The sequence below is a fragment of the Corvus cornix genome, chromosome 1A (assembly GCF_000738735.6).
Source record: "Corvus cornix cornix isolate S_Up_H32 chromosome 1A, ASM73873v5, whole genome shotgun sequence".
NCBI classification, from domain to species: domain Eukaryota; kingdom Metazoa; phylum Chordata; class Aves; order Passeriformes; family Corvidae; genus Corvus; species Corvus cornix.
Window position 1 is genome coordinate 54,570,578 of NC_047057.1, and position 26,495 is coordinate 54,597,072.

General features: G+C 41.6%; 2 protein-coding genes across 2 annotated transcripts in view; both read left to right on the forward strand.

Annotated features, from left to right (window-relative positions):
* The window catches only part of PAH (phenylalanine hydroxylase), a 35,662-nt gene extending 26,181 nt beyond the window's left edge, over positions 1–9,481 (forward strand). The window contains exons 8-13 of the mRNA XM_010410456.4: positions 281–350; positions 2,497–2,553; positions 3,561–3,656; positions 3,977–4,110; positions 6,204–6,319; positions 6,901–9,481. Of these exons, the coding sequence (XP_010408758.1) occupies positions 281–350; positions 2,497–2,553; positions 3,561–3,656; positions 3,977–4,110; positions 6,204–6,319; positions 6,901–6,944 (517 nt within the window). The 3' untranslated portion in view covers positions 6,945–9,481. The remainder of the gene's footprint in view (positions 1–280; positions 351–2,496; positions 2,554–3,560; positions 3,657–3,976; positions 4,111–6,203; positions 6,320–6,900) is intronic.
* A 2,248-nt stretch (positions 9,482–11,729) lies between these two features.
* The window catches only part of LOC104696496 (tyrosine 3-monooxygenase-like), a 34,795-nt gene continuing 20,029 nt past the window's right edge, over positions 11,730–26,495 (forward strand). The window contains exons 1-6 of the mRNA XM_010410877.4: positions 11,730–11,918; positions 12,806–12,980; positions 14,894–14,982; positions 17,109–17,176; positions 18,383–18,433; positions 22,010–22,155. Coding sequence (XP_010409179.1) covers positions 11,730–11,918; positions 12,806–12,980; positions 14,894–14,982; positions 17,109–17,176; positions 18,383–18,433; positions 22,010–22,155 — 718 coding nt within the window. The remainder of the gene's footprint in view (positions 11,919–12,805; positions 12,981–14,893; positions 14,983–17,108; positions 17,177–18,382; positions 18,434–22,009; positions 22,156–26,495) is intronic.

A 26,495-nucleotide genomic window follows, 5' to 3' on the forward strand; every position in this document is an offset into this window, starting at 1 on the left:
CCCTTTCCCCTTTCCATCTCACCAAATCACTTCTCTGTATTTGAAAAATCCAACAGTCCATGCTGAGTGATGTATGATGCAAAAACACAGAAAACCCTGGGGTTTGCAAGCACTTCCATCACAAGAATAATTTTAGAGCAAAATGTTTTCCTGTGAATGATAGCTGCTGGTAGGAGCAAATTCACTGGGCTCTTGACTATGTGCTGGCTCTAGGGCATTATTCCAGCATTGCTGGACTTTTCCTGAATCACAGTTATTCACATGTAATGTTTTCCTGCAGTGATATTTGTCATGAGCTGCTAGGACATGTTCCTCTTTTTGCTGATCCCAGTTTTGCTCAGTTTTCCCAGGTAAGTTACTCAGTGGTTATATTATTTATATAATTAAACACACAGTAATTTAGAGGATGATCCAAGACCGGTGAAGGTTGGTGCAGATTCATCTTAAACATACTGTTTAAGAGTTGCTGAGATGATTTATTTATTGCTTGAAATCTGGACACAATTCACATAGGTGAAATCATGAAGTCCAACTCCAAACATGATCTTGTGTGAGTTGCCTGTGACAGGCCCTGTGAAGCCATCATCTTAAAACCTTTCTGCAGATGTTGATCCTTCTGAGTGAAGTCACATAGCTCATGAATCAGATGGGTTATTACCTCACCATGATGTTCAAATGTTAGGGGAAGTGGAGATTTTGTTTTGTTTTCTATTGGAGCAACATTGGAGGCTGAGTAAAGTGAGGAACTGTCCCAGCTCTAAGCATGGGAGAAGCCTGGAGAGGAGCTTTCGTTTTGGTAGTGCTAATGTCTCTGGAAAAGAAGCCAAACCTCGGTGAAGCAGTAAAATTTTGGCTGCATTGTACCAGAAAACAGGAAAATACATGAAGAGAGAAAGGCATAAAGACAGAAAGACTGAAAGAGAGAAAAAAAAAAGAGACAAGGAGAGAGAAAGAAAGAGAAAAAGAAAGAGAAAAAGAGAAAGTAAGAGAGAGAGAAAAATGAATAAGGAAGAGAGAAAAATGAAAAAGGAAAAGAAAGAGAGAGAAAAAAAGAAGGAAAGAAAAAGAGAAAGAAAAGTGAAAAAAAGAGAAAGAAAAATAGAGAAAAAGAAAGTGAGAAAGAAAAAAGAGAGAAAGAAAAGAGAAAAAGAGAAAGATGAAAAGAGAAAAGAGAGGAAAAGAAAGGGAGAAAGAAAAAAGACAAGAAAGAAAGGGAAAAAGAACAAAAAAGAGAAAAGAAAGAGAGAAAGAAAAGAGAGAAAACAAGTACAAAAAGAGTGAAGGGAAAGGGAGAAGGGAAAGAGAAAGAGAGAAAAGAATGAGAGAAGGGAAAGGGGGAAGAAGGGAACGAGAGCAATGAATGAGTGAAGGGAAAGGGGGAAGAAGGGAAGGAGAAAGGGAGAGCAACGAATGAGAGAAGGGAAATGGGGGAAGAAGGGAACGAGAGAGAGAGCAGCGAATGAGAGGTGGGGAACGGGGGAAGAAGGGAATAAAAAAAGAAAAGAAAGAAAGAAAAGAGAGAAAAGGAGAACAAAAAGAAAGAGAAAGATTGAAAAAGGGAACGAAAGAGAGAAAAGAGAGAAAGGAAAGAGAAAAAAGGGAACAAAAAAGAGAAAAGAAAGAAAGGAAAGAGTGAAAAAAGAACGAAAAAAGAGAGAAAAAGAGGAATGCGGAAGAGGGAATGAGGAAAACAAGGAAGGCAGGAAGGCTGGCTTGATGTAACATCTCAAAATTTTAAAGTCAGTTTGATCTTAGTAAGGTCTCAGTATCATATTCAGGCTTTGTCCTTTCCCAGAACTGGTTTTTCCTTCTAGACAACTTGCTACTGTACCTTGGCTTAGTAGGATTTGACATGGTGACAGCTGCTCCAATGTCTTTTCCGTGTGTGGGGGGAGCCCTCTGATTTTTGCACTATGCAGTCCTCCCTAGAGCAAATCAAGAAAGGAACCTGGTTATATGTAGTCTCTCGTGTCTGTCTTTTGAATCCAGCTAGTGCATGCCTCCCAGAAAAATCTCCTTTATCTTCCAAGGTATGAATAAACTCTTTCAAATCATGCCCTGTCATTCAGAAAAAATAGCTCATTCAAGGCTCCAGGAAAACTCCTTTAATCAGGACCCATCAAAACAAAGAGAAATATATAAGGTATGTAGGTGTGATTGATTTGCCTCCTTTTACCCCTATCATTCTCTCAGATGTTCATTGTAGACTTGATCAAAAGCCTGTCAATGCAAGAGGAAAATTTTATTTGACTTCAATGGGCTTTGTACCAGGCACAAAGGATCATGCCTTGTAAATGACATTTGGACAAGACCCTTTGTTCATTTTTGGCGAGATTTCTGGTTTAAAATTGTTCTTGCATGATAGGAACGTGTCCTGTAAACATTTGTGTGTGGTAGTAAGCAATGGTAACATTTAAAATGTGAGCAATGACATAAGAGGGGGCAGGAAGAATGTTTGCAATAAACAGCTTGAAGAATAGTGGTTTATTGTTACAGGAAATTGGACTGGCATCTCTGGGAGCTCCAGATGATTTCATCGAGAAACTTGCTACGGTAATTTAATAAATGAGGGCTCAATTTTCCAATGCACCCTGTGTTGCCTTAATTCTGCTGCCACTGAAGTCACTGATAGAACTCCCATAGAGCTGAATGGGATCAGAGGGAAGAGCACGATTGGAAAACCCCACCCTGAAACAGTTGCATTAAAGGAAAATAGCTTTGGCACCCCTTATTCAAAGTGACAGTTGTGATTAAACACAGAAGCCCAAACTAGATTTCCTCCAGCACAAACATATTGGGCAAGAAAAGATTGTATGTTACTACATCCCCACAGGAAATTTCAAGAGACAGCTTCTGTAGTTGTTTTACCTTCAAGCATCTCTTGCACTTTGCCAGGCAGATCATGTCCTCTGCAGTCAACATAGCTCACCTGGATGCTACCTCTGAGACTACTGAGACACAGAACTGCAAACTTCGAATAAAAACGAGGGTGTTCCTCTGAGATTAGCGCCCCAATGCCAACTGGGGGCCACCTGGACAAAGAATTTCACCAGCTTTGACGTGTCTGATAGATGGGGTAGTTTTCCTGAACCAGGGCAGGTATCTCTCCAAAAGGACAGACCCAGGAGTCAAATTGGGCCACACACCATCTTCCTTCCCTATTGCACCAACAGCCTGTTAAGCCCCTGCTGCAGTCAGATGCCCCGTGTGAAGCAGGACTCAAACTTTTCTAAACTAATGTTCAAACTTCCCCTGGGTTGGCCAGCCAAAGTAAAGCTTTATTACTATAGTTTCATTGCCCCTGCTGGCAAAGATAAGCACAGTAAAACACAGCTTTGTTTGTCAGGGAACTGAACTGATTCCCAGGCACACAGAATCTAGTGCTGTGCTTGTCCCAGGAAAATTTCAATCTGAAGGAACATTTATTGCATTTATACACTTGGATTTGACACGACAACATTTTATATAGAAATGAAAACTCCAAATGTCTTCAAATAAATGGTGTACACATATTACTTTTGACCAAGGAATTGTAAGTCTCTGTCTCATTTTCTTTCCAGGTTTATTGGTTTACAGTTGAGTTTGGACTGTGTAAGGAAGGAGATTCCCTCAAGGCATATGGTGCGGGGCTGCTGTCTTCATTTGGGGAGCTGCAGGTGTGTTCTAGAAAATATTTCAAATATCTTTAGAATTATTCAAATTTATTTTCTGAATGTCTTCAGATCTTTGGTGTCGCTTCATACTTTGTGCATAGAAGTATCATGAAATGTGGTGCTTCATTGTAGAGCTCTGATAAATGTGTAAGTGTATGGATACACAGGGAACTCACACCTGCTTCTTTCCCAATAAATCACATTATCATTTTATGCCACAGGAGCAACTCTTCCCTGTCTGAAATGGGGCGGCTCTTTATTTCTTTCACAGCACATTCAAACCCTCTTAAACTGAAATAAATTTCTTGCCTTTTTGTTCATAGTATTGTTTATCAAGTAAGCCTGAGATTCAGCCTCTAATCCTGGAGAAGACTTCCGTGCAGAAATACCCCGTAACTGAGTTCCAGCCTATCTACTATGTTGCTGAAAGTTTTAAAGATGCAAAAGAAAAGCTGAGGTAATCCAGTCATTCCAGAGAAGAACCCATTCTTATCTGTTGCAAATACATTGGATCCCATTGCCATAAGGGGTCTTGGGTTTACAATCATGTTTTGAGAGGCATTAGAAAAAATTCTGCAATGCCTAAAGATGATAAACATTTTACATTTTCAGAATCTTGGGCAAAAATGAGCAATAACAGGAATATACCTTACATATGAAGCCAAGAATTGTGCTTAGTGTAACTAAGAGTTTCATCTCTCTAACCAAAATGCAACAAAAAAATTATCAGTTCAATTGCAATTACACCAACATTTAAGGTTAAATCTGTCTAATTAATGCAAACCAAGTAAATTTACCATTACTAGAATTATCAGTTCTTGTAAAAAATTCTCGTGGCATCCACTCCTTTTCCTCTGAACTTATGTCCAGGTTCAGTTCTGGTTCTTGTAACAGGGATATCTCAGCCCGTGTTTGGGCTTCAGCTTGGTTTTCACCTTGACAGAATTTCTATTCCTGTTGAAACACACCACACCACACCATATTTCTGGATGTTAGTCAAGCCACTGGGAGTTAGCCTTGGTTCACACTCACCTGCAGTCCCTTATCTTTGTACCATTCACAGATAAACTATGTTGCATCCCAAGATATTCTGCTACCTCAGGCTCCCCAGCTCTGAGGCCTTCCTAGCTCTCTCCCCTGCTGCTTCCTTAGTTGTCATAAGCCTGCAGCTTCTCCTTGTGCCCTTTTCTCTGGGGAAATACCTGGGAAAAATGGCCTTCTCTTCTGGTCTGTGCTATTAATATCCTGCACACAGCTTCTATCTTCTCTGTATACATCTCCAACTGAGTAGCAAATTCCTTGAGGAAGATGCTGCCTTACCTAGCAGCAACAGAATATCTTGGAGATTTTTTTACTTGTTTCAGTGGCCAAATTACAAAAGTGGTTAAATTGAGATAGAGGTTTTGGGGCTTGGCCCAATGCCTGTGTTAGTGGCTTGCATCTGGACATGCGTGTTTGTGTGTAACAGAATACCTTTCTGAAGAATTATTCTTATACTGACCTAAAAGATCTCAGCTTAAGGCATTCATCTTCTAACAGGCATCTTACCTTCAGCTGAGATTTAGGAAAGCTATCTTCTAATGTGATCTCTCCTCTTAGAAAAACTATACCAATGCTGCTAAATTCATCATAGTCAACGTAATACTTTTTCACTGTCACACCTTGTGGCCTTTTCACACTGAATTCTGCTGGAGACAATGTCCTTAGCTGATAATAATTAGGTTTAAACTGAAGAAGCATTATGGGGGTGGTATCCAGCATATTCCACTGTTCTGGGTGTAGGGGATTTACCCTGCTGAGTGACAGTCTGTGTAGTGGGGCTCCATAATCAGCTCCTGCGTGCTTCCCTTGCTCTTTCAGCAATAACTTCAGTAATACAAAGCAGATATATAAGCCAGTATCCTGCTGGGGTCTACAAGGAGCCTGGAACAATAGCTCTGACCATCTCATCTCATCTCATCTCATTCAGAGTCCTTCTTTCCACAGTTCTGTGATTATGCAAATTAATATTTTTCCAAGATACCAAAATCTTAATGCTTCTGACATGGAATTAACTATTTTGCAACAGAGAATGCTGCTTCACTCCATTAACCATCTTCTAGCTCTTAAATTACCTGGCAGCTATTACAAACCATGCCTGAAGGTAGGTCTCTGCTTGCACCTTGGCACACCAGGATGGCATAGAGACTTGACCTTATTTTCCCAGAAACTCAGACTTGGATTAGAACTCCTACATTTTGCACTACTGAAAGGAAAATAGGTTTTCAAGCTTGGCAGATCCTGGTTGCTACATAGTTGGCCTATACCAGGAGTGGTGTTGCCATGTCAATGGCTTAATTAGTGCTGTTCAGGAAAAACAGAGGTGATAAGGACAAATGCAGTTTCAAGTGTGTTGCAGAACGTTACAGGTCTCAGATCACTCAGCAGGAATTTCAGTTATTTCCTCCCATAGATTTTCTTATCCCCACAATCAACAAATGCACACACCGAGAAAAGAGTTAGTGGAAAAAAAAATTCAACTGTACATTTGTTTATGGCTTTTTTCATCAGGAAATTTGCTCAAACAATCCCTCGTCCTTTCTCTGTTCGGTATAATCCCTACACCCAAAGGATTGAAGTCTTGGACAATGCAAAGCAGCTGAAGAACTTAGCTGACACCATCAATAGTAAGAAATTACAGATTTTTTACCTTGAATTCCTCAAAACTTGGGTCAGAAATAGGAACCACAAGGCAGATTCCATCTGGTTGCATTTAATGCTCTGAGCCTATCCCAAGATAAGGCAGCACACATCTCCTTTCTCATGAAAAAATAACTTCCCAATTCTAACCAAGCTTCAACAAGCATTTTCACTTGACTGTAGCTTCTTAAATCTGAAAGACCCAGTTTTGAGGGAGATGCTAGGGAAGGTCAGATGGCCTTGAGGTGGATCCTGATGTGTGGGTCTAGCTGGTTTTGGTAAGGAAGAGAAGGAGAAACGTGGGTTTAATCACATTTTCCCCCTCACATTGGCTAGCCTGCAGAGAGCCAGCTCCTCTGATCCTGTGAGCCAACCTTGTATGGCTGATGAAGCCAAAAGGCTGACTCTGCAGACCTGACTCCAGTAATACCCTAATAAATATGTCCAATTCAGCACTTCTCTGCCCACCCTATTCTTTAAGAGAATGGAGATAAAGGGTAAAAAATATACAGGAGTGTTAGAAATGGGCTAGCTATGGAATTAACTGCTCTGATTATTTCCTTTGCAGGTGAGATTGGGATCCTTTGCAACGCCCTCCAGAAGATAAAATGAAGATTTGCTGTAACTTGCTAGTGACTAGAAGCTACCATGTGCAAGTGCCAGTATTTGTCTAGCCTCAATCTTTTATCTTGTAGGGTAGTGCAGGAATGCTTATGCTATATATCTTAATTATTAGAGATTATCAATGAAACAGACATCTGCAGGTGACCCTCAACTCTTCTGGCCTTCAGCCACTAATCCATTTTTTTCTCACTAATGTATAAAAATTACCTTATTTCTGGGAATCTGGGGGAAGCCTATATATGTTTTGTGCCAAAGGTTAGCAGAAGGAGGAGATCTTCACCATGCAGAGCAATAATCTGCTGCACCTGTGAGGTCTGGGACCAGGAATGGGATGTCAATGATGAACAGAGTAATCCCCTTTGCCTTCTGTCACAGTCACTCTCCCCTCAGTCCCTCCCAGTTGTCCAAGGTTTCCACGGAGTCTGAAACTCTTCACTTTTCATCTTATATCTTGAAAGGGAGATCTTTCAGGGTATAGTGGGAGATTTCTCTTAATAGACATACTCAGCTACTCACTGTGGAAGGCTGATGTGTGAAGGCTACATTTTTTTGTGCGTCCTTCCCTGAGAGTGCCTTATTCAATACTGCTGCGAGGTGTCTCCTAACTTTCTGCTCTCACAACCTAGAAGGTAGAAACCAGCACCTTTGAAATGGAGAGGAAGTGCTTGTTGCAACGCAGCTGAAGACATCAGAGCCTTCCAACCCCTAACTCACCCACTATCTGTAGCTAGAGGCCCCACCAAAGCTGTGGAAGACCTGGGTCAGCTATGTCCCATCTAACTGCATTCAAATCCAAACATGTTATCTTTCAAGACAGGCCCTAAGTGATGACACCTTTTTGAATCTCCACTGCCCATTTGAGTTTTAATCTCCCTTTTTTTGGTGAAAGCAGTTTTATTTTTCCTGGAGTATATCTCAGCTGAGTCAGCAAATGGAACCAAAGGTGATTCCAGCTTAACTCAATGGCTGAGCATGGAGAGAGAAGAGTTTTGCCGTTCAGGAAGCTGTTTCTGTGTTTATCCAATAAATTTCACTCAAATCAGCTAAATGCCCTCTAAGACTGGTCTGCATTGTATAATACCTCCTGGCTGAAGGAGGGAATCAGCACTTGAACATTGGAGCAGAAGGGAGGAAAGCAAAGCTGAACAGTATTTCCGGCCTGAAACAATTTTGCATCATGACACTAACATGACTCAGGGGTCACATTTCTGTTAGGACAGTCAGAGAGGCATTTGAAAGTCCATGAGTCTCATACCTGCTGTAGTATTGATTTCGTATTTATAGTTTGAAAATCAATACTGCTTTAATGTAAGCATCATCTTTTAGGAAGATAGAAAGTGCATCTGTTTTCATTATATATATGGTAGGTAATAACATTAATCTAAGGATACCAGCTGGAACTCTTTTTAATATACATATGCAAAATGGTATCATTTTGATGCTTTGAAGTAATCCTTTTTATCTCTATCTTTTTTATTCCTTTTTTTTCTCATCACAATGTCCCTCTAGATCTTTCAATCCCACTTGACATGTATTTTCAGTGAGAAAGTAGCCCATCTTTTTCTCTCTTAATATAATAGGACCCATGCGGTAACTGTATGCTACAAAGAGACCATTTCATCCCAAGGGTAAAGTCTTTCAAACTAATCCTCAGACAGCTTTCCAAGCTCCTCTGCTTCTGGTTGTTGCTATGAATGACAGTAGTTACATGGTGATATTGAGAACCCAGGATTCATGATTTTCTTTTATGTGCAAGTGGAATAGTTAGAGAATATTGATGCCACATGTCTCATTCTCTGTCCCTTAATGCAGGTTTAAATGAGCAATAGCTCCAGCCAAAGCAGCATAGCATGGCTGCTCAGCAAGACAGAGATGAGAAAAAGTTAAATGTTCAGCATTTTAAAAGCAGAGGAAATGTATGGAAAGTAGATTTTCTTGCAGAACAAATAGCTTGTACATAAGTACTCCAAATACTGCAAATAAATCACATTTTAAATAGTACTCCTTAATGGGTGACTTCTTATTTCCATGCTTAAAGAAAGCTACAGCTGTGTAGGAAAATGCTTTTTGCATTATCTGAACAGTGTAATTCCTCCTGTATGGTAATCACACAAGTCAACCAGAACTAGATACCCAGGTAGGAGGGCATGCCCGTCTGAGGTGTTCCCCAACACAAAAAAAGGCTCTCTTGCACTAGCTGATTGTCACTCATCCAGACAAGATTATGAGACTGATACATGTGGAGATACAGCTAGAAAGCAGAAGTGAGAGCACTGCTAAACTCATGTCAGAAGCAGACGCGCTAACGCTGCTAGGCCGCAAACCATGGCAGGCACTAAGGCCTATAATGAAACAGCATAAAAGGCATGCTGGGTATGGACCTGTGATAGTTAGCGCTAGCTTCTGGTTTTGCAATGTTATTAAGAAACATAGATATGGTTGTTATAGTGTTTGCTGCTTATATAACTGCAAAAAAGGTATAAATGCTCAGCTCTGTATCAATAAAATCGGATTATTGCATCCAAGCAATCTGCCCCATCTCTTTCATCGCCGACCGTCTCACAACAGATACAAACAAAAAACCTTCTTAATGTGTATCATTACCTAGAAATGCACAACAAAGCCCAGCTTTCTCTGCATTTGCACACTCCATAAATCTTTGAGTGCTACTCTGACTAAGCTATCCCAAGCTAATCTTTTGAGTAGCCTTCATCTCTTCTATCCCACAATAATTTCTTGGTGTCCTCACCTCCAACTCAGTTTCAGGTGATCGAAGAAGCCCTTTAATAAAGCTCTTTCCTTTACAGTGACCTTGGCCCGGGTCAATGATTGTAATGGAGGGAGGGCTTGTCAACACTAGTGGACTCCTGTGGGTGTCTTAAGATGCCTAGATCTGACACCAGCCTTGGAGAGGGGACATTTTATTCCCCAAAGAATGCAGAAATTGTTGAAAAAGGGATTAAGCACAGGAGCAGTCCACAGGAGTGCATTCTTTTTGAACGTCCCTCTGCTGCTTCAAGCCACGCCAGCAGCTGTCAGAGAATTTTGATGTTCAGATGTAACCATCTAAATTAACCTAAATAAACTAAAAATATTAATGCTGCATCCATCTCAAATGAGTGGCACTCTGCTCATACAGGGTGGAGATATCTGCAGTGGTAGCACAGTAAAAAAGGGCAGGTTGGTTATGGTGATCAGACATGGCCTTCTTCTCCTGTGCCCAGCCTTGCCACCACTGCTGGGGAATGTGGGAGTAGGAAGAGCCTTTTCCCCTTTTAAAGCCCACTTCTCCACCCAATTAATTCAGTTGCAGCTGCCATTCACCACCTCTCAGATGCCCCCTTGCCATCCTGGAGTCACCTGGGACACAAGCCAGGCCTGGAGGGTGCTGCAGTGGGCAACAGGGCTGCGTTCTGCATGGCAGACTGTAGCCTGTCTCATGAGCCCTGGGCCCAGGCTGGGCATGGCTGGGAGATGCCTCTTCCTAGGCTGGCACTCACCACACCCTGCAAAGCCCACTGTGCCTGAGGTCTGGTGGAGCCAACATTCCTCAGGATGCTGAGACCTGCCTCCTGGGCATGGTGCTGTGAAATTCACCATGGGTTTGTCTGTCAGCAATGTAGATGAGGAAATTGAGACCTTCCCAGTACTCTGTCTTGGCCCAAGGGAACCCATGGTGCTGTCACGATCCTTATAGAAAAAAATTTTGTTTCTCTTCCCTGGCCAGGGAAGAGGCAAGAGCACTATAGCACTTGGGGGTGTGATCGAGCCAGGATAAGCTAAGGGGGACATAAAAAATGACTCTATCTCCAAAGGGAGGCCAGAGGGGTGGTCTTATCTCTGGACCTGCAGGATGACCTTCACAGGGGGTCTGGCCCACTGTAACTTGGGGTATGAAGATATAGATGCTCATATCCAAAACCAGGTTTGTTGATGTCAAGTAAAAGGGAAGGGAAGATGTGCCTGCCCTGTCAGGAGCAGAGCTGAATTCCGCTGGACCTTGTCCTGCCACCCGTGAAAAAGGTGCGACCCTGTTTTTTTTTAAGAGCCTATTTCGCTGGAGATAAAATCATGAAACAAGTTCCAACTGAGGAATGTAGCCTGGAGGAAGCACTCGTCTCTTGGAGGGGTAGGGTAGAAAAGGTTCAGGTCCTGTGAGCAGGAAAAGCTCAGAAGTAGGCAATGAGTTCTGACTCTGGCTGAGATGTCTCTGGCACTCCCAGAATTGTGTCTGTGCAGGGAAGACAATACTTGGATTGGGCTGTGATTTGGGAGAAGACCCCATTGGTTCACTGGGGCTGTAGACAATACCGAGAGGGCCCCAGTGAGGTGAGAGAGTGGGGAGGCAGGACAGTCTCAGACACTGTGCAGGTCAGTCCAGACTGGGAGATGTAAATGAAGTTCAGGCTAATTGATTGTCTCTCCACAAAGGAATCCCCATCCAGGGCTGAACAGCTTGCAGACACCTTCAAACAGAGCAGAAGGATAGCACTTTGAAGGCACCAAGGGGAGGAGGGCCATCTTTGGGTCTTGCACACATCCCATACAGGCGGCTTCCCTTGATGCGTCTGGCACGACCAACATAAACATCCCTACGCCTGACACACAGCAACAGACTTGTCTCCCTGCTTCTGGCAGCTCTGAGCTCACCGCCCACACAGACACCCTGCATCTCCAGTCCCACCAATTCCCTGGGCCATTTCTCCCTCACCCTCAGGCAGTTTCCACTCAACACCTGGCTATTGCAATCCCCACCCCTATCTCCCAATGAAGATGGATTTGGTGGGGATCTCAGGCCCAAAAGAAGAGGCCAACAAGGAGAAGATGTGTGGCTTACAGTCATTGAACAGCCAAGGCAGCCTGGACTCCAACAGGGAAGATGACAGAGGTTCTCTCATTCTGACCCTCACCCTCTACAACGTGAGGAAGATTGAGCTCTCTAAGGCAGCTGAAGTCTTTGAGGTACAGACCTCAATATTCCCTTCCTTTGCTGAGCCCTCTCTTCTGCCCCTACTGCCTTCATGTCTCCCAGTCTGCATCTCTCCCTCTCTCACCCTTCTCCTGCTCCCTGCCTGACTTGCACCTTGTGCTGCCTTCCCCCTTTCTCACTGTCCTGGTTTTGCTCCAGCTGCTCAGAGAGGCGGTCTGGTCTCAGGGCAAAGAGGGAGAGTGCTCTGGGGGAAGGGAGCATCTAGGCACAGTCTCTTAGAAGAATCAACATTTTATGCAAGGGTTGTTTAGAGCAGATACCAATCTGTTGTTTCTTTCTAGCAGTTGTGGTGGCCAGCATTTCAAGCACTCAGACTGTGGAGATGTTAGAAGCCAGTGAATTTTCTCTGCGTATTTGGCAGGAGATACAAAGACTGTAAGAGCTGTGAGCCACACAGGCATTATGTAGTCTGGGCACTTGAAGTACCCCCACCAGGTGCTCACTCTCATCTGGGAAAATGAATAACTCTAAAGAAAAGCATTGTACTTGTTATTTATTTTCCCAATTTTTTAACGATTATGGTGCTATTAGACATCAATAGATCTGCTTTCGTTCTGGCAGGGTTTTAAGTTACCCGGCCATTCATTTACTGTTTCTGCACAGATGAAATTCTACAGTCAACAGTATTCATCATTCATCTCATTCTCTCTCTACCCATTTCTACAGTGTTTAATCTTTAGCTCTGTCTGTATTTTAGCTCTTTCTAAACCAGACATTATTGGTCTTCATTGCTTAACATGCACTTCTAATTAATACTTCTTTTAGTCACCTTTTAAAGACACTGTGGAAGTGTATCTAGACTTACCTGGATTTTCAGTCTTTGGAGAAGCTTCATCATATGAACACTTGACTCTTGCAGATGTTTGAAACTCAAATCTATCACTTTGAAACCCGTCGAACCAAAAAGCCCAAGAACTCTGCTGATGATCTTGACATTTTTGTTGAATGTGAAGTTCACAGTGCTGATGTTGGTATCCTCATCACCACCTTAAAGAGAGTAGCAAAGGATGTGAAAGCCAGCAGAGAAGACAAAGGTAAGCAATGTATGCATCTATTAGTGCTGTTCTTTCGGAGTAACTTTTTTAGTTTTAGCTTCAGCTTCATGATAGTAATTTAATTTGTCTGGAAAGCCAGTGACTGTGCATTCATTATTTGTCTCTGCATGGCTGCTTTCCATTGCCATTAGTTCAGAAAGAGAAGCACTTCATCATAGCCAGCAGAACTGAGGTGAGAAAAGTGTTCCAGCAAAGAGGGAGATGAGAAAGGGCAGCAGAACAAAAAGCTGAGGAGAAACTAGAAACTCCTCAATGACAGGAAGATTGTGTGCTGAGAGCTGTGCAGAGAACTGGTTGCTTCAAGAAAAACACAGGAGCAGACAGGTATTTTTCCTGTTTGCAGGCAGGAATGGGTGAATACAGCCGTTAGAGACTAATACAATCCTGAGGATGACAGAAGAGAAGGCTGAGGGTCCAGCTCACAGGCTGAGTTCTCTGAATACAGAATTGCCATGGGGTTTCCCTCCCTTGACAAGGCCAGACAGACATTCCCAGAGCACTTTTAACTAATACAGACCCATTTGGGCACCTTTGGGTATTGTTTGAAATTCACTGTCAGGCTAACTACGAGATGCAGTCCACGCCAAGCTGTTCTCAGGAGCCGTGGGGATATCAAGAGGGCATCACTATTATCAGGGAAACTGGAGAGCCAAAGAGGGTTTAGGAGCTGGAGAAGCATTTCTTTAGGATTTCCTTGGGACTTGGGAGGTTTCAGATGTGCCAGGATGTGGAACTACAATAAAAACAAGGCACTGTCGAAAGAGGGCGTGTTTACATTCAATTCTGCAAGGAACAGGCAAGATGTGTGTGGGGACATACCCGGGGGCAGCTGTGATCAGGTACAGGTTTTGAGCGGATATGGTAATAGATGGCTGGAAAGGTACCTTGCATGCAGAACCACTGGTACAGCCAGAGACAAAGGCTCAGAAAAAAGTTCTGGGTGCACATAAGACATCTGTCAAACAGGTATTTCTTCTGTTGTATCACAGAATTGGTTGTAAGACATGAAAAAAATGGAGTTTCCCCAATATCTGAGTATTTTTAGGTTTGTACTTTTCTAAACTTGATGTGCCTGGATATAATATAATACAGCAAAAGTTAAATTTAACATTCAGTACAGAGATGTCTGATGTCTTGTCCAGTATGAGATTAAGGGTGACCCCAAATGGACCTGAGTTGTACCACAGAAAGTTTGATTACAGCATCAGTCTGACCTCCGAAAGCAAAATCAACTTTGTGTTTTTCCAACACTTCTTTTTAAATTAATTTCTCATAAATACTGACATTTAAATTAAAATGTTCACACTTTATTTTAATTTTAGTCACTGGAAAAGCTTCCCACTTCATGAGAAGGAAGCTGTTTGGAAGTTTAGCTAAAGAATAATGTTGCTGGAAAAAAAAAATGAGCCAGAAGAAAAAAACTTGAAGATGCTTCTTCACCTGTTCAGTTTCTAGAAATTTTAGAAATTTCACGTTTTCCTTTTAAAATATTGTTTCACTTTTAAAGGTATGAAAATGTAAGACTGCTTTTTAGACAAGATCAAAATATACTCTTAAATCCAGAATGTTGAAATAAATTTGCTGTCCTGTGTCAAACAGAACAGCACATTTGATCTAAAAGATATTTTTGCCTTTAAAAATTGTTTCTACTAATTAAAACTGAGAGATTATCACAGCAAGTTAATTTCAGATAATTTTTCATCCAATCTGCCAGTTTGGCCTGGAAACAAGTCAACTTGGCATGTATGATGACAATTATGGTAACATGTAGATATGAATATTCTTAGATATTGATAAAAAGAAAGCTTTTAATCTTCATCACAGCTTTTATTTACTCTGTCTTCTAAAATGTATTTGATACTCTTTTGTTTAACTCTCTGCTTTCTCTCCAGTGCCCTGGTTCCCTAGAAAAATCCAAGATCTGGACAACTGCCACCATCTGATCATGAAGTATGATCCCAGTTTGGACCATGGCCAGCCTGTAAGTTTAACATTACTGTTATTTCATCTTTAAAAGAGAAACTCTCTGTAGGGAGATTGTTGTAAGGGAAACTTCAAGAGTAAACAAATACTCTAGAACGAAGAGCAAAAACAAAGGGGCAGATAAAAACTCATCTTCAGTGGAATTAAGGACTGCATGAGTCCCTGCAGGAGTGGACCACAAAAAGGGTTTTACTGTAAGAGCTTTATATGTGTATTCTTAGCCATGCCCTAAGCACAAACTCTAAGAGATGGAAGGGGAAAATGCACTGTGGAGTCCTGCTCTAGTGATAATATTAAGGCAAAGTACTGGGAACAAACAAACAAACACTCATTTCTCATCAAAGTTTCCCAGCTTTAGTACAGATGAGGTGTGAGTTAGACACAGACACAAAAGGGACTCCAAAGGGCCGTTTGCCAATCGACAAGGCAGGTCACAGCAGCATTGTGTCCTGTCAAGCATCACACAGAAGGGATGCATGGAAAGGAAAGAAAAAGGACATACTTTGCACTGAGAAATGCAGTGCAGGTGTAGATATGTGTGAACAGAATCTACAAGAAAGTTTTTGTCATTCCCTTCTCTACATGTCTGAATTCTATTTAGTCCCTTTCATTAACCTTAAACCATATTTTGTTGTGAGCTATGTACAGTCCTGTGTAATATGAAATAGGCCTTTCCAAGTCTATAAGTCTGTCTTCTGTTTTGAGGATCACTTATTCAACTATAATGCTCTAGGAGAGCTTCATATCTTCAATAATCAGGGCATATTTAATTCTTCCTAATTTCTTTCTGATGCAAACAGTCCAAGTATTTGTAATTTTCCTGAGCTCTTAGGCTGTTTCTCATTAGACAAATTAACATGTATTGGGAATTCTTTGAACTGGACCAAATTCCCCTCATCTTTGCCAAATAGAAGGTGTGAGCACTGAAGAAGTTGAGAGAAAGCAGCAGTGGTGCAGAGTAACCAAAGTATTGAGCGGGGATAAATTTAAATTGCAGAATGTAGTGCAATTTAGAAATCCCTAACAAGTTGAAAACAAGTTACCTCAGGCACTGAACACCGCTTGTCTGTGGCAGGAGAGAGCACAGCATGGGCTTGTTTATCATGCTTCTGAGCAGGGCTCAAAAAATGGAGAGGCTGGGGGAAAGCACAGAAGAAGCTGATGTACAGGTAGCTCAAGGTAGCTCAAGAAAGATTTTGCATAAACATTTCCTACCAAGTAGACAGTTTGGGTTGTTTATCTCCACACCTTCAGTTTGTTCTTTACTTTCTCTTTACTGGCCAAAACCAATCAAACTGATGTCATTGTGACACCAGTTTCTGGGCCACCCTGTCACTGGCTGCAGGTCCCCCAGGGAGGCTCCTGCTGCTCAGAGGGTGGGTGCAGAGCCCTCAGAACAGCAGGGGCAAAGCTGAGAGGTCACAGCATCTATGTAAACCTGGCCCAACAGTTCTTCGTGTTTTTTCATGTAAATGGACTTGTTACAGCCACTGACAAGCAAGGGTGGCGTCTGAATGAACATATTATCCACAGCACATGACAAAATAAACATGTTCCCAGGATCCAGCCCTTTCCTCAGATTCACGCACACAACACTCATTAACTGCAGGCTTACTGGTATTATTGCTACACTAAAAATTGTGCGAATAAACCTAAGGGACAAATTTGGCTTGTAGTATACCAAGTGGTTCCAGTAAGTTCTGAATATTTTAGAATAATAAATATTTGAACAGTGATGCTGATCAACTCTGTTTTATGAGTTATATTAGCACACAGTTTCAGATTTCAGTTTTAATTCCTATTATGAATGATGTAAAATTAAAAGGAATGTGATTCCATGTCAGTATGCATATTCAATAGCTGGCAAAGCCTGCTTGAAGTTTAAATTCTAGTAAACACAGAAGGAGAAGAAGGAAAATTCTGGTATTCAGTAGGTAAACTTCCCCTTTAAACAGATACCGCTGAGTCTGTTTTTCACAACATAGTAATAAATGCACAGGGGAGATTGGGTGGGGAGCCCGTACTTCCTACAGATCCAGTGCTGGTTCTGTTGATTTCTACTTATGCCCACAGATCTCTCATAATGTAAGGCTTTTTTTTCCCCCAAATTATTTTCTAACCCAGGGATACGCTGACCTGGAGTATAACAAACGGAGGGCGTTCTTTGCTGACCTGGCCTTTAATTACAGAGTGTAAGTACAAGGCTGCTGAAGGGAGAGTTCAGTGCTCCTCATGTACTTTCAGACTTCATGTGCAAGAAATGTCAGAGATGTAATATTTTGTTAATGTATCAGTGGGGCCACTTTTGAGAGAACAAAATTCAGGCACAAAAGCTTTCACTCCATACAAAATTGGCGTTTGTGACAACACAGCAAATACATTTTAAGGCAAAAATCTTAAGATTGCGTTCACATATCCCAGCTCAGTGCCGGATTTTGTTTTAGCAGAATTATTTCAATATGCCTCTTTATTTCAATTTTCTAGTTCCTTTTAGGACTCGGTCCTGAGCTGAGGCTAATCTTTTTCAGGGAAATTTAAGGAACACTATTTACTAACATATATATATTTAACAGTGGAAAGCAATTTATTATTTTTGTTATTTCCTTTTTTAAATGTCTCCATCTATGCACATTAACTACCTAAAAATATACAAAGCTCTCAGTTCTTGTGTAAGAGAATAAAAATGTTTCCACCTTTATGTGCAAGCCTTCACCAGAATTACCCTGCTTTCTGATAAGGTAAATCAAAGGTATAGGTAAAACTGATCGTGGATTATCAGCCTCATGGCATCCAGGAACTGGTGGGGTCTCCAAAGTCTTGTGAGATTTCTGAGTACAGTTTTCTCTCTGCCATCAAATACCAGAGTCAGACCAGCTCAGAACAGCCCAAGAGCAGAACTGAACTGACTCAGAGCTACAAAAGAAGCAACAGTGAGGAAGAGGAGAAAAAAACACCCATCAGAGAAGTCAGTGCTAACCATGCAGTGAATGCCTGGGCAGCTCTCTGCTCACGGCTTTATGAAAGTTCTCTGTGACAGTACTGTGCTGATCACATCCTCCGGGAGGGGACTCTCCAGGCACACACTGTGTTTTGCTTGCTAGATTGCCTTCAGCAGAGGTGATGGCAAGCCTGAAGGTCTCTTATTCCATCTGTAAACCTTCTGAACACAGATCTCTTTCTTACATATCCCTCTGTTTCCTCCTCACATTGTAACAGAGCAGAGAATGCCAACATCAGAGCTGACCAAGACAAAAAAATAGTTCCTTATTTACTATTTTACTGTTTCTATTTTCATTCCAGCAAATATTCATGGTGCAGGCAAAACAAAAATATAGTACTTGGAAACTGAACTTGAAACTTTCTTGAGACACATGTCATATTTCTTCTCTTCGTTACAGAGGAGACCCTTTACCTCACATCGAGTACACAGCACAGGAAACAGCAACTTGGTGAGTTTGGTACTTTTGCTCCAATTCCTGTGCCATTCCACAACAGTCCCAGGAAAGACTGGCAGTGTGAGACAGCTATAACCTTTTTAAAACTGTATTCATCCACCCCACATTTTACTCTTTGGTTAAATGTCATCTTCTGGACATTTGTTTTGCAGAATGCCATTCTCTGGGCTGGTCTTAACTATTCACATCCTAGAGCAAAAGGCATTTTCCTGACCATCTCCCTTCCTGCTGATCCCCAGAAAACACCTGGAGCCTATAGAATAACTTCTAACTGACCTCTAATTTACCATAGCCATGGTGCTGGCAAAAATACCACCTTTTCAAACCTGTTCCCAGGAGAAAAATGCTCACTCATGGGATGGAAATTCACTCAGAGGATATGGCTAACTCAATATTCACAGAATAGCTTGCTCTCCTACAAGTATTCATTGCTTTTAATGTGAATACATATCATTTTCTCAAACTGAAAGTAGAGGAAATTTTGAAATACCCTTCCAGGGTACATTATTTAAACTGTAAAAGGGCCTTAGATATCATATGAAATGATGGTAAGTTACTTTTACAAGGGTACAGCATTTCTTCACTGGGGCTTTGTTTTTCCTGAAGGTTTGCCACTCAAAAAAAACCAAACCAAACCAAAACAATAACAACAACAAAAAAAAACCAACACCAAAAAAACCCAAAAAAACCCCAACACAACAAAAAAATCAACCAATGAATTAAACAAAATTAAAATTCAAAGTATATTTTTAAACATTATGTGAAGTATGTGGCAGATTTGAAATACCCCTGTTTCCACTTTCTCCCACTGACTTTAAAATATATCAGTAAGCAGCAGGAATTACACATTTGCATGTTACTACAAAGCATTAATATGTCCACATGCCTCAAGTAAGAGCAGAGTCCTGGGATTGTGCAAGGTGCCACATGTGTGCATAGGAGAGTCTTTGTTCTCAAAAGTTTACGATATAAATGGAAAGAAGGCCTTAGGTGGGAGAAAGGAAGAATGAAGACCACATTTTCTAACTGCGCAACTGAAAACTTGAGAACTTCAGTAATTTGCCCTAAATCACATGCAAAGTTTATTCCAATGCCAGAATTTAAATCCATAGACTAGCTGTGTCATGCCAGAACCTCAACCACACTGCCATCCCATCTCTTTCAATACTTACTTTATTTAAAATAAAATCTACTGTGCCACAGAAAGCCATGACCACATAAAAACCTTGCATCCAACTCATCCAGGAGGACACATTTTTATTAAGCTCAAATAGGTTTTTATAGCATCTTTCAATAGTCAAAGATTGATGGTCAGTGTCATGCTCATGATTACTACCACCAGCCAACAATCTTGGCATGGGATGGCGTGTGGGAATGTCACATTTAAGAAAATTTAATTTTGTGTTCTTTCCTGTTTTTCTCTTTTGTTGCCAACCTTCGTCATTCCAGCTCTTCTCCACCTAGAATTAGACCCATTGTGGCAACAGAATAGACTTTTAAAGGAGTATCTGCCCATTTCCCTAAACAGCCAACCCCAGCAACCCAGGTTGCCTTGTTAAGTAAAGCTGTTTCCAAAATTAGCCTTCCCAATTGTTATCTCAGCCCCCTGAGGCCGTACCCTGATGTCAGCTGCATTACAGCACAACTTAATTGAGCACTGTGCAATTGCAGGCAAAATTTGTAGCACAGACTAAATTCCCTTGGTGTCACTCTGAAGAGTTGCTGGATGCCTTCAGTTTGAAGCAACATGGTTATAAAAATGAAAACCAAGCCAGTGAAGAAATATGACTTTCAGAAAACAGAGGGTACAGATGATCTGAGCTTTTGTTTTCAAAACAACTTCTTGGAAGGCCCTGAATCTAAGCAGTCAGAGATGCCATATGGGTAAAAGCTGTGTAAGAAAAACAGAGAATTCAGGACAAAATTATGAGGATGCACCTGTCACATCTTCATAATGAAGTTGAATAGTGCCACTTTTTTTTTTCCTGAACAATAAGGAAATTATGTAAAATAAGGTTATTGCCTTCAAAGTCTTTCAAGCATCTGGCTCCATCTTTTGTTAGGAGTCTCCTTTCTAGAGTGTTCCATAGACTCTGCTTCCAGCAGTTCTTTCATACCTGCTATTCCCTTGACTTTGGAGAATACTCAGATGATTGTCTTAGAGGTACATTTAGCTTTGGATAGTTCATCACTGGTCTCTGGGACCGCCTGCATTTCTGTGGTAGCCAATGTTTGGACACACAGCAGAATGACACTTTGATAAAAGAGACCATATGTGCAGAAGTGTAAACAAGCCTGCTCTCTCTAGACTCCAGTCTGGGCATGAGCCATGCGCTGGTTCAAATCCCATGCAACCCCACTGAAGTCAGTGGTATTCTATGAGGAAATAAGCCAGGGCAACACTTGAACTCTAGTCCTCCTCATTTTTTCCTAATTCTTCCATGGAAATGGCCCAGTCTCCTGTGGCTTTTGCAATAGTGACAGCAGCCACTGTTTCCCTCTGTTCTTTTAACTTTTTTTCCTCCTAAGGTTTTCCTCCCCGCTTCATTCTGGTTCATTACTCCCATGCTGCGCAAGACATTCGTAAAAATGAAGAGCCTTTACCAAGGACTGGCTATCACCTCCATAGCAACAATAGCATCACAAAAAAAGAGAGTAATAATAATAATAGTAAAAAAAAAAGAAAAATTACAAAACCAACCAAAGGTCATTTCCCGTACCCAGCATTTCCAAGAATGATCTCAATTTTCATAAAACAATGTTTATAAAGTTGTTAACACCCTAGGGCCACGTCTGAACAAAAATAACCATTTCTATAAGGTTCTTTGCCATCCTATTATTACTTGCTTATTTTGCAACAGCTAAATATATTCCAAACCACAACTCTAAATCCAAGCACCATCAAGTTTGTGAGAAGCTTAAAACCTGTGCCCAAATCAGGTTACATATATTATTTTCAGCTCGTCTCTTTCTGTTTAATGGGATAAATATTTCAAGAAGCTGGCATATCTTTCAAACACATAGCCCGTGCCGGGCATTTCGAACTGCAAAAATACAAACCTCTTCACCTGTCCAGATATTACTCTTCAGTATCAGAAAAGGTGCTTTTTCTGAGGTTTTTAAGAGGCAAATCTAGGCTAGGCTTCAGCATGGAAAAGGAAGGACCAGCATTCCAAGTTCTTCCCCAGTATTGAAAGGGAAGAATACCCGATTCATTCCGTTCCTAAACTGAACAACAGAGTATCCCAGATTCAGCTCTCTCCCTGGGATTTCCCTGATGCCTCCAACACTGTAAGGAAGAAGGTGCCTAATCAAGAAACACTTCTGTATGAGTATTAGAGTCCTTAAAGGTGTCCTTAAAGGACACCTTCTGAAGGAAAAGTGAAGCAAAAAGCCCTTCTGGTTTGCTACACCCAACCAGCACCAGCTTTCAAGCACCAGGTGTCCTGAGCTCATATTTTCAGACCACGATGTCTGCTGGGGGTTTACATCTCTCTGTGGATCTGTAGATAGGACAGATAAGGACTCATTTATTAAGGGGTCTCATGCTGTACAGTTTTTGATTTTCAGGGGAGAAGTCTACAGGAAGCTGAGGAGCCTTTACCCTACTCACGCCTGTACACAGTACCTGGATGCTTTCCAGCAGCTTGAGAAACACTGTGGCTACCGAGAGGATAACATACCTCAACTTCAGGATGTCTCCAGATTTTTAAAAGGTCAGGTCACTAAAAACCGTGGCTTATTCTAGGGTTTCCTGCACAAATTTGTGCACCACAAACCATTTCCTAGGAAACAGGCTGGTGAGCAGAGCTGATGAGCTGTAGCGTTCCCTCAGGCACAGGGAGCTGTAGCACAGGACATTCACACCAGGCACACTGAGGGACCAGGCTGTAAGTTTGTGCCTGTTCTGTGAGTGGCAGCAGTTGTGTGGCACTAACCAGCTAATCCCAGGGCTAGCAGCACTACAGTCACAGCAGACACTGCTCAGCATGACTTCTTCACAGCCTTTTTGCTGTTTTATGCTTCTATAGCCATGCTGACAGTAAGACCCAAACACAAGTACAGGTACATACCTCTCAAGTACACTTTGTTCCTGGTGCATGAGGCAGGATGGGAATGTGTGCTGGAGAAAAATATTTCCAGGAGATTCTTCTAGTCAATCAGCAGCTGCTTTGAAACAATTCTGCTTCTCCGTAGCACCATTTGCCACACTAAACTTGTTGGTGCCTACCATGTGGCTGACAGGAGAGCGCAAAGGCTGTGGTGCTAGTCCATAAAGGCATGAAGATGCGACCTTGGAAAAAGAACACACGTTTGCTAGGCTGACCTGTTAGCTGGGGGCTGACTAGCAAAGAGCAGGAGAGCAAGGGAGCCTGCATTATCTTTATGAGGCCACAGGCTGCACCCAAGGCCAGGTGCTTTTGTGTAAACCACCTGATTATCAAGAATTAGTAAAGAAAGGTGAACTTTAAAGCTGCCTTCTTCCTCCTCAGTGAAAAGATGTGCCAGAGAGAAGACAGCTTATCACTATGATGAAATAAACAATAAAAAATATGGCTTAACTTTAAATAAATTATATTTAAATACAATACTCAGAAAAGCAAGAGACCTGCTCTGTATAAGAGTAGGGGATACAAGTTAGCTTGAATAAGCTTTCTGTTGCTGAAGAGTTTTTAAGACATTAGCATTTCTAATGAAGACTAAGCTGTTTGATGACAAGGCCTTTATTGCATGTTTAGTGTAAGGGAAGGGAGGGTTGCTATGTGAAAAGCATCTTCCACGAACACCATTGCACCCAGCTGTGGGAATTTTTCTGTGTAGGCATTATGTACTTTCTCATGTATTCTCCCTTCTATTCAACTACCCACCTTACTTCCCTCTTACAATAATTGGGCTGATAAATATTTTTCTCTTGAAGTATTGATCTCATTTAATTTACACAGTAACTGACAGGAGGGAGCTCCAGGAATTGTGATTCTGACTTGATTACCACAGATATTCATACCCTTGAAGTGTATCAGGTGATATCAAAGTGGGAGAATTTAGAATACTGTGAGACTGTCCTGTCATAAACCTATTTGTATTGTTCATGTTGGTTGACAGGATTTGATTGCATGGAGTCTGCTCACTTCTTGTACAGGCTCTGGTTCTAAATTTTCTCTGTGTCATAACCAAAAAAAACCAAAAAAACCAAACAGCAATGCTGAAAAATCTGCCAATAATATTTGGAAAGGTGTTCTCAGTGAGTTTCAACTCATTTACTATAAACACAAGGTGTCTACTGTAAGCTAATTGTGTGAACTAACTGGGAGTGAGAATCAAGCATTTCAGAGGCATTTTATTCCATTCTGGAATGGATGGCTAAGGATAATGGAAAGAATGGTTCTTGTAACCACTGGTCCTACCCTCATTAAACTGTAGATTAAAACTGGATTACTTTAGCCTACGGGTTATGCACGAATGAAACAAAATATTTTCAGAAGAGCTGTGTTAACAGCTGGACAATTAGGAGGCAAAAGAGAGGAAACTATTTTTGTCCCATTATAGCAGGCTTTGAATGGATGTCCTACCTTGCTTTCCTCTAACTATGTCATTTCACTAGGCAGAATACTTTCTAGAATAGCAGGAAGATTGACATCATTGGACAGCTAACACAGTGTTAGGGTGCTCAAGGCACAGACTCTGGCATGCCCCAGGTCAGAGACAGTCCAGCTGCGCTACTTCTGTGTGTCGCTGAAGCAACTTCGGCATCAGGAAAAGAGCTGCTGGCTGGGCTGGCTAGCTAGCTGGCTTCTGTGCAGAGGGAACATGGCAGGAGCCGATGGCATTGGCTCACGTTAGCTCAGAGATAAAGGAAGAGAGAGGCTGTTCGGGTCTGGCTTCCAACAGGTTTAATTCGATGGGATGGGATGGCTCCGCCCGAGCTCGTCCTCAGTTTTATAGGGAATTTGAAAACCCCGGTGAAAGGAGAAAACAACCAATGAGTTACAAGCCAGGGGGAGGATACAATTTAACAAGAACCACTGGGGGAAACTGAGAAGCGGGAGTGACAACAGAGAACCAGTGAACAACCGAGTAACCGAGAATTTTCCTGAACCGGGGGAGGTGGCTTGGACCCGGGCACGGCCCCGGGGATGCGGCTTAGGCTTCTGAGCTGCCCCTCGACCTCTGAGTCTGCCTCTTGGGGAACTCCATCCAGGGGATGGGCTGGGATTGATTGGCATCTCGCTGCCCCAGCCCCGCAGGGGGCTGGGTCACACCAACACACGACCGAGACTTAGTCTGAGTCAGAAGCAACTGCAAGGTCTAAAATCTGACCAAAAGTTAAAGCATGTTGTTAAGGGCATTGTCCAAACTCCTCTTAAATGCTGTCAGACTTGGGGCATTGACCAGTTCGCTAGGGAGCCTATTCCAGTGTTCGACCACCCTCTCAGTAAAGAAAAGCTTCTGAATGTCCATTCTGAACCTCCCCTTGGACAGCTTTGAAAACAATAAACTATAGGAGGCAGAGAGAGAGAGAGGGGGATAACCTGGAAAGAAAGTGATCGTGTTAAAACCAGCCCATACAGCCAGATAAACTTTCATCTTCTCTTTAACTTAGCAATATCTGTAACCTTAAGAAATCAATTCCTTTTGATTCAGCACGAGAGCTGTCTGTTATTACCTATTAGTGAGGCTGGTTTGAAGAGAAATGAACTGTACTTCACAAATATTTCATAATTACTTAAAGGGAATTAAGTGGTTAACAGTGTGATTATTTACACATGGCAAGTGTTTTTCCAAAGGGTTAACTAGATGAACCTAGGCACATCTTTCTTTCTAGGAAAGATGTTTGGATGTAGGCAGTCATTGTGCTCCACAGCTGGAAGAAATTACAGCCAGTGAACTCAAGCAAGCTCACACTACAATGCACAGGCCGCCTGTATACACCAGTTTTTAGGCCAAGAATTAAGCCTTGCAGATCACTTTAGGTCAACTGCTCCAGACCTTCTCTTCAATGCATTTTGATTTCCCAGATCTTCGGGCAGCAGGTCCAACCAGCCACACCCCCAATTCTCTACTGATTGCTGGTTTTATTGTGCAGTCATGAACTAGAAGTTCAGATTTTGCAGATATTACCTTCAGCAGATAACTTTTTCCTGGGGCTTTTCAAGGCAGCTGGCCAAGTCTCTTCCATCAGCAGACTGTCTGATTCACTGGCCTATATTTAAAAGGACATCTCAGGGAGCACAAGCCGTAATTTTCATTTTCTCTCCTTCTCCTCCAGCATGGATGCTAAAGCTGTATAAATTTCCCTAGACTCTTTCACAGTCCTTCCAAAATTGAGTTACTAAGGTCTTGGTTTTCATACAATATATTTTTCAGCCAGTGCACTTTTCACTTCACTCAGAATTCAGCCCAAAGATTACCAGATTCTGAAATTTTCACATTCCTCTGGATTGGACTAGCATATAGACAAAGATAGATACATAATCTCCATAGGGTATTCTTTATATTGCTCACTTCTGAGGTAGTTCTGTACTGATTACCTTTGAATTGAGTGGAGCAGTAGAAGATAACTTTGACAAATGCCCACCACCTAGTCCATCTCAATGTCAGGTAGAAGCACTCCTTGCTGTCCTCTCATTCCTATATTTCTTCATATATTTTGTCACTTCTTTGGTTTTTTCCCTTTTTTTTTTCTCTGTGTGCTTTTTTTGCTTTGTTTTGTTGTTTCTTTTTTTTTTTAATGGGAAAAGTACTAATAGCCTGACAGAGTAAGACAAGAAATTCTGGAAGAAACATGAAAAAACAAATGAAAACAAATCTTGAAAATGGCTTGGTTTCTGGGTGGGATTTTTTTTCTTTGTTTACACACACACACACAAAAAAAAAAGGTTACAGGATTCCTGACACATTAGAATATGGATAAAGAATTGAGAATAAAGCCATTTCTAATTTTTTTAAAATGTAGTTTTATGCTTTAAAGAAGATGACATGTCATTTATGGGAGCTGAGAATGCAGCACAGATTTTGAATATAGGACTTCAGAAAGATTATTGTTGGCTCACTTTGA